Raw genomic sequence first — 8487 nt, 5'->3', positions numbered from 1 at the left:
CCCATTGTCTTATCTCTTTAGATTCCTGATGGTATTTATACTTTGATCGGGTTTACAAACGAAGCTTCTCTACATCTGTTCTTTTTAAAAGCGAAGCTTTTCTATAATTAGGGTCGGTCCGTCCGTCCGTCCGAGACAGATAACTTTTATTCGTTAATTTAGGCATGTTAGAATTGTCATCTCGATTTCAAACTTTGCATGGTGAATCCTGTAGTAGTTAGGTACGTTTAGAAAGCATAGCAACTCTATAATCATCATTAAAATGTCCGTACGTCCATTTTAAACATGTGCATTTTTAACTTTTTTAACAAAAAATTTTTATGTGATCTAATCATCTGATTGATCTGATTTTTGGTATATTGATTCCTGGGACAACAAAGTATAATGTAATAAGCGAAGCAACTCTATAATCAAGTCCTAAAAATGTAAGTATGTCCATACACATTATCCTGAATCAAGCAGTTTTTCAACAAATTTACTTACAATTTTGCTTTGACTCTAATACGTTTATATTATGATTATTCAGTTCTGACACTATACAAGTGTTAATGTTCGTTTGTCCTACCGTTTCAGTGCTTCGCTTTTATGGATGTTGTCATCCTTGTTGTTTTTATTTTTAATTAATGGAAAATATTTTAGAAGAATAATAAAGGATAATCACGTAGCTTTAAGGAAAAATCTTGAAAAGGAGCCTAATCTATAAGTATTAAAGTGTTTGTTTGTTTGTCCTTTAAGATCACTTGGCCATTTTAGGAAATCTTCTTAAAGGTCCTTGGATTGTTTTAGGCTATTTTACTTTAATATATCCACGTGTTTTGTACGCTTTTTATGTGTCATTATCAATATATAAATAGAATATAACAATTTATAAGTTTTTTTTACAAAGTTTTATAAAATAACTTTTCCCGGCAACTATCCTTTTACTTATAAAACAACTGAAAAAAATATTATTATGTTTTCAATAAGAAATTCGTTATCAATGTTTTAAAAATCATGTGTAAGTCTAAACCTGACCCAAATATGGTAAATGTTCATAGCATCCAAACGGGTTCAAATTTAATTTTGCTATTTTTATCTATAAAATTTGTTGTTATAATATAACACTAATAATTTTTCCTTTTGTATTATTTATAGTTTTCTAATAGTTATACAGGGAGGGAGGGGACATTGGAATTTTTATTTAACTAGTCCCCTAAGTCTGAAAATAACGTTTTCTTTTACAGTGGCTTAACAACCATGGGGACTATTATTGAATTGTGATTTGTTTGTTCATTTAGTTGAGTGCCAAAACGTTGCAACGACTAATTGTAATCTAGAGAAGGGTTAATTTTGTGTATCATCATTGGCCATTGTCTTATCCCTTTAGATCCCTGATAGTTATGGCTGTTTTATGATAGATTGCTGTAATAATAATTGGTATCTATTTATATATTAATACTTTTTAGGTTAGGTAAAAGTCTTATATTTGATATTTTTATACTTTTTGTGCTACTGGCGGAAAGGGAAGGACAAAATAGCCTAAAACAATCCTAAGACTGAAATATTAAAATACCTAGCTTAAAACCATCATGTGACCTTAATACATCTTCTTTAAAAAGGAGAACATAATTAGTTCAGTTATCTAAATCTTAAGCTACAGACAAAAATAAATTTTAATATAAATAGTTATTTATCACATCGTATTATAGACAGCTTTCCACGGCTGTTACAATGACTGTATGACTAAGAACTGGTTATAATCCGGCGGATATTAATCGGTTTTGAAGCCATACTAAAAAAAGTTTACCTGTCTATAGAAATAATCATGATAATCAGAGCTGACAAATAGAACCCAATACTCCTAAAAATTAACAAAATTATAACATTTTTATCTTTGTAAATTAACATTTAAAATGTTAATTATGTTTCAAAAATTTACGTAAATTTACTAAAAAAAATAGGTCATTAATTTGAACTAAATAAAACAAAAAAAACATTAAAAACTTCACGTAGGTATGCACAATATACAATGTTATTTTTAAAATATCATTTTCTTTTTTGAGACAGTTTATTTATACTTTAGCGGTTGTGCCCATAATATATAGGGAGTGGAAGGACAGTTAAGTAGCCTAAAACCATGCAAATATTTGAATTTGAACCCTCCCCAAGAATAGTCACAAACATTTCCTATAAGATGCTATAATGTTAAAGAAAACTAAAGCCATTTGTTAGCAGACGAATAAAGACATTGGAAAAAGGGGAAGGGAAGGTAGTCATCTGCATATAGATCTATATATTGGATATTTAGCGCAGCAATAAAAAGTTTACATACCTGGCAAAAATGACAGATTTACACATGAAGGCGTTGCTGTACCATCTCACTGTGAAGGACCAACCAATCTCTAGGGGCATATGGATCAGAATCACCTGGCATAGATAGATAGATAGATAGATAGATAAATAGATAGACATTAGATAGATATATAAATAGATAGATAGATAGATGGATAGATAGATAGATAGATATATAGATAGATATAGATAGATAGATAGATAGATAGATAGATAGATAGATAGATAGATAGATAGATAGATAGATAGATAGATAGATAGATAGATAGATAGATAGATAGATAGATAGATAGATAGATAGATAGATAGATAGATAGATAGATAGATAGATAGATAGATAGATAGATAGATAGATAGATAGATAGATAGATAGATAGATAGATAGATAGATAGATAGATAGATAGATAGATAGATAGATAGATAGATAGATAGATAGATAGATAGATACATTTAATATTTAGCACAAAAATATTAAATATTAATATTTTGCTTTTTAGTTAATCAATGTTTTTTTTACAAATATTAAAATTTAGAAATGTATCTAAAGTTCATATCCGTTATATACCCTCCAATGACGCAATTCTGTTTATGGTAATTTGAAAATTAAAAGTAGGGCAATGAGTTAATCTTAATTAAATTTTTGTGTAATACAGGAAGGTAGGGGACATTGGACTGTAAATTAACACGAGTACCCAAAGTTTTATAACCAAATTATCTTATTCATTGGCTCAAAAACGGTGAGTTCTTTATAACGAAAGGGGTAATTTTGTTTATTGACATTAGGGATGTACATCATTTTATCGTCCATTGTCTTATCCCTTAAGATTCCTGAATTGTTTTAAGATGTCAACAATGTATTTTCTCGTATTCATTCGAATCCGGTGGATAGGAACCGGTTCTTATCCATACGAAAAAACTATGTCTAGCATCGTATTATCTCCAGCTTTCTAAGAATATAAAATGTACAATCATAAGATTAAAACCAGTTTTTTAGCCCGTGCCTTCGGCACCTCGGGGCTAAAAAAATGGTTTTAATCTTATAATTGTACATTCCACATCCGCGGAAAGATGTTTATAATACGATGCGAGAAATAACTTTACGTAAATAACAAAATTTTACCTACAATTGAAAGTTTTAAAACATGTTTCATTTTATTTCATCTCTGGATTAAATTGATTTAATTTAAATTCAAGTACTAGTATATTTCAAGTTAGATAAATAGTATATGTTTTAAAAACGAGAGATTACAAAAATATATTTATATATAGTTAAATTCACGCAACCTTATAGGAATAAATATAAAAAAAGGGTAAAGTATGGATAGATAGAAAGATAGATAAATAGATAAACATACCATTAAATCACTGATAGCCAAATGAATAAGTTAGGTTGTTAGATAGATAGATAAATAAATAGATAGATAGATAGATAGATAAACCTACCATTAAATCACTGATAGCCAAATGAATTAACAAGGTTGATATTCTTTTCTTCTTCTTATACACATATCTTTCTCTAAAATAGAAAACAAAATTTGAGATCATAAATATTTTTAAAAAGTAAGAGCATTTCTGCCTGTTTGTCTGTATTACGATCTTGCTAACCGCTGTATCTATCCATATATCCATCAATCCATCCACCCATCTATATATCTATCAATGTGTCTATCCATCTATCTATACATTCATTAATTTATCTATCTATCCATCTATCTATCTATCTATCTATCTATCTATCTGCTATACCTGAGTAAACTATAAAGAGCAGAAACATGACTCAAGACTCCAATAATAACTAATATCAAACTATACCTGAGTAAACTATAAAGAGTAGAAACATTACTCAAGACTCCAATAATAACTAATATCAAACTATACCTGAGTAAACTGTAAAGAGTAGAAACATTACTCAAGACTCCAATAATAACTAATATCAAACTATACCTGAGTAAACTGTAAAGAGTAGAAACATTACTCAAGACTCCAATAATAACTAATATCAAACTATACCTGAGTAAACTGTAAAGAGTAGAAACATTACTCAAGACTCCAATAATAACTAATATCAAACTATACCTGAGTAAACTGTAAAGAGTAGAAACATTACTCAAGACTCCAATAATAACTAATATCAAACTATACCTGAGTAAACTGTAAAGAGTAGAAACATTACTCAAGACTCCAATAATAACTAATATCAAACTATACCTGAGTAAACTATAAAGAGTAGAAACATTGCTCAAGACTCCAATAATAACTAATATCAAACTATACCTGAGTAAACTATAAAGAGTAGAAACATTGCTCAAGACTCCAATAATAACTAATATCAAACTATACCTGAGTAAACTATAAAGAGTAGAAACATTGCTCAAGACTCCAATAACAACTAATATCAAACTATACCTGAGTAAACTATAAAGAGTAGAAACATTGCTCAGAACTCCAATAACCAACATTAAACTGTTCATCACGATGTTAGCAATCTAAAACAAACAAAAAATTAATTGGATAAAATACATGGATCAAAAGAGAAATTACAATATACAGCCCCTATGATGATAAACAAAGTTTGAAAAAAGGAGACCTTAAGTGTTTGTCATTGCTTCGCTATTTAAGTCCTCTAGCAAATAAAGAATCGATATATTATTACTTGGATGTTGAACCAGATTTCATGTATTCTGATAAAGTTATACTCGCAGCTGGCTAAAATAACGATGCCCCCTCTACCCCCATCCTCTCCCCCCTCACTGTATGCACGATTGGCCAATAAATGAGTTCCATATTAGCAAGCTAAATTGTCTACAAATTTCCCCCAGTAAATTCTATATCCATTAGATGAAGGGAGAAAGAAGGATAATTAAGCTTATTAACTTTCAAGGGTATAGAAAACGCACAAAATATTAATCCTGTGACGATAATAAATAATCGGATGCGAAACATCTTTAAAACTTCTCACTTTCCGGATTTTTGTGACATATGTCTATTTGAAAATGTTCCTATTAACTTGATATTTGATAAGGCGATTCTTATTACAATAAGGCACCATGTTATTAACGAGGTTTGTTTTCATTGATGTTGAAATCATTGTTTTTTCTAATAATAATTTGTAAATTTGTATCTTATTGTTTTTTATGATAATATTTAATTAAGTAAATATTATGTCTTTTTTCTCCAAAACAAAGCAAGTTGAGTGTTCAAACGTTTCAACCAGTAATTGTAATCTACAGAAGGGATAATTATGAGTATCAACATTGGAATTTAATCAGTTAATCGGTCATTGTCTTATCCCTTTAGATCCAAAACGTGTTTTACTTATCAAATAGACTTGCGTCTTTAAAAAAAATTTCAGACAGTAAACAAAACAAAACTTATATATGTTATTTACGTTTTTATGTTTTTTTTTTCTTTAAAAAAACTCTTTTTTAAAGAGCTCATATTATATAAATTAATTTTTTATTAAACCTCTTGGGGAATAGACAATAGATGATAAATTTATGTACATCCCAAATAAAAAAAAAACAAAATTACCCCATTTTTATATTAAAATCAATTTATACAGTGATATTTTAAATAAATAAAATTAGTTCCCAAAGCCTAAAACATGCTTAGCATGCATATACAACTTTGGGTACCATTATAATTTACAGTCCAATGTCCCCTCCCTCCTTCAAAACAAACACTACGCCCACGTAAATGCAATGTAAATATTTTCAAAGTTTTTCTAATAGAAAAAAATAAAAAAGGGTGTTCTAACATTTCAGCGTGTCTATAAAAAAAGAAAAATAGCAAGGAGGGAGGGTAAATTGTACTTTAAATTATGCTAGTACCCAAAGTTTCAAAGCATTAAATACTTTGGGTACTTTAATCAAATATTGATTGGTTTATTTCCAAACTTTTCGACCATTTTTGTCAAAAGTCGGGATATTATTCATTATTGCTGTGAATTAATTTATCGCCCATTGTCGTATCCTTCCAAAGATTAGAAATAAAAGAATTTTAAGATATTTTTATTTTATTTTTCAAGCTTTGAAAAAATATCTTTGGTTGTATTTGTTTAATTTTATCCATGTCTACGATGTACATAGAGTTTCGTAAAATTTTACTACGGTTTACGTTGAATAGTTATTTCTCGCATCGTATTATAAAGAGCTTTCCGCGGATATAGAATGTACAATTATAAGATTAAAACCAGTTTTTTTTTAGCCCCGAGGTGCACGGGCTAAAAAAATGTTTTTTATCTTATGATTGTACATTTTTATATTCGTAGAAAGCTGGATATAATACGATGCTAGACATAGTTTTTTTTTGTATGGATGAGAACCGGTTCCTATCCACCGGATTCGAATGAATACGAGAAAAAAAGATTACTATATTTTTTTTCATGGATCTTAAGGGATAAGACAATGATCGAAAAATTGATGTACATTCCCTATTGGTTGAAAAATTTGGGCATTGGCGGCAGTATAAACTATCCTATCAAGATTAGATCAAAGTAACCAACATTTTTGAGCTAATGGTCAAATTTATAGTCAAATGTCCCCTCCCTTCCTGAAATTTTGGGGAATGCTTTGATATATTCACCTTAACTTTAAATGTTCAATGTTAAGAAAACTAAATTTGATGTTTAGATAACATTTACAAAGAAAAGCGTACAGCGTAAAAAAATATGATTTTAACATTTGTAGGGATAAGGTAATGGCTTAGTAAATTCATGTTCATCTCCAATGATGATACACTAAATTATCCCTTCTGGAGATTTAAATTAATGGTTGCAACGTTTGAACACTTAACTTAAAATGAATCGACCAATCAAAATTTGCTGAAGTTGTTAAGCCAACGAATAGGAAAACATAATTTTAAGTTGACAAAAAAATATCTTTGGAGTGTAAATTACATGGTACCCAAAGTTTTATAACCACATAATCGCCTTGGTTAGCTCAAAACTTTGGGTACCCCAATCTTGAATCCAAACAGGTTGGTTTTAACTTGAAGTGTTCAAACATTTCAACCAATAATTTTACCGCGTTTTTCCAAACAGTATGAATTCTTTAATTAAATCTTAATAGGTTGGTTTTCACTTGAAGTGTTCAAACCAACCAACCAATAATTTCCCACATACCTGTGCCTTGCCAAAGAGCATATCCTCCGTGAAATAAACCGACAGGTCGACAGAACTATTTTCTGTCGACACATTTTTAACCACCGCTGCCGAAGTTGAATTTTCTTCAAAGTCCAGAGTAACCATAGTTTTCACTGTATAATATATTACTCAACTTTTTCAAAGGATATAGAAAAAAAACGTCCTTGATGTAAGATCACTTTTTCTTGATTATGTGTTTTAATCTAGAATGGTTCCGATTAACTAATTTGGTTAATCCACGGAGTTTTGGCCATCGGAGTTTTCCAACGGAGATAGGAAAAAAAGAGAGAGAGGGGGGGGAGGAGGAGGAGGAGGAGAGAGAGAGAGAGAGAGAAAAAGAGAAGAAAGATAAACATAGAGCTAGAGTGAGGGAGAGTAATACAAGAAATTTTCGGAGCAAGAGAAAATAAAATAGTATAAAAAAGGCTATCGTCAAAAGGGTTAAAAAAGTCGGAGGAAATGAGAGAAAGAAAGGGATAAAGAGAGAGAGAGAGAGAGAGAGAGAGAGAGAGAGAGAGAGAGAGAGAGAGAGAGAGAGAGAGAAAGGAAAAAGAGAAACCCAAATTATAACAATAAACGAGGTTTGCGAATCTTTTTTATGTTCAAATATAAAAAAGGTTTTCAATTGTAAATTACCTTTATTATACATAGTAATATTTTTTTGATTGAAATTTAAGATCTTTTATATCTTTTGATACCGGTATAATTTACAGTCCAATGTCCCCTCCATCCCTGGAAATAACAGCCCTCAACTCCCATCGACATTTCTTAAATAATTCAGAGACCTATCTTTACCAATAGATAAGAAAATCATGTTGATCCTACAGAATTTAAATCACCTCACATTAAAAATCACGTTTCCATTCCAACTTAGCTTATAGAGGTAGAGACATTTGAAGTTATACAGAAGCTTCGCTATTTAAATAGCCTAAAACCTACCATGGAGGGATGTAACATTGAACTGTAAATTACACTGGTACCCAAGTTTGTTTAACAGCTTACTTACAAAAAA

General features: G+C 29.9%; 1 protein-coding gene across 1 annotated transcript in view; it reads right to left on the bottom strand.

Moving 5' to 3' along the window:
• LOC145303898 (gonadotropin-releasing hormone II receptor-like) overlaps positions 1 to 7692 on the bottom strand; it is a 21287-nt gene extending 13595 nt beyond the window's left edge. Inside the window, exons 1-5 of the mRNA XM_080145558.1 lie at positions 7455 to 7692; positions 4739 to 4818; positions 3776 to 3848; positions 2312 to 2406; positions 1787 to 1840 (exon numbers count right to left, since the gene is read on the bottom strand). Of these exons, the coding sequence (XP_080001684.1) occupies positions 1787 to 1840; positions 2312 to 2406; positions 3776 to 3848; positions 4739 to 4818; positions 7455 to 7580 (428 nt within the window). The 5' untranslated portion in view covers positions 7581 to 7692. The remainder of the gene's footprint in view (positions 1 to 1786; positions 1841 to 2311; positions 2407 to 3775; positions 3849 to 4738; positions 4819 to 7454) is intronic.
• Between the last annotated feature and the right edge of the window lie 795 nt (positions 7693 to 8487).

Source organism: Acartia tonsa, chromosome 13, assembly GCF_053477335.1.
Source record: "Acartia tonsa isolate MP-2025a chromosome 13, ASM5347733v1, whole genome shotgun sequence".
Lineage (NCBI taxonomy): Eukaryota > Metazoa > Arthropoda > Copepoda > Calanoida > Acartiidae > Acartia > Acartia tonsa.
This window is presented reverse-complemented; position numbering and strand designations above follow the sequence as displayed.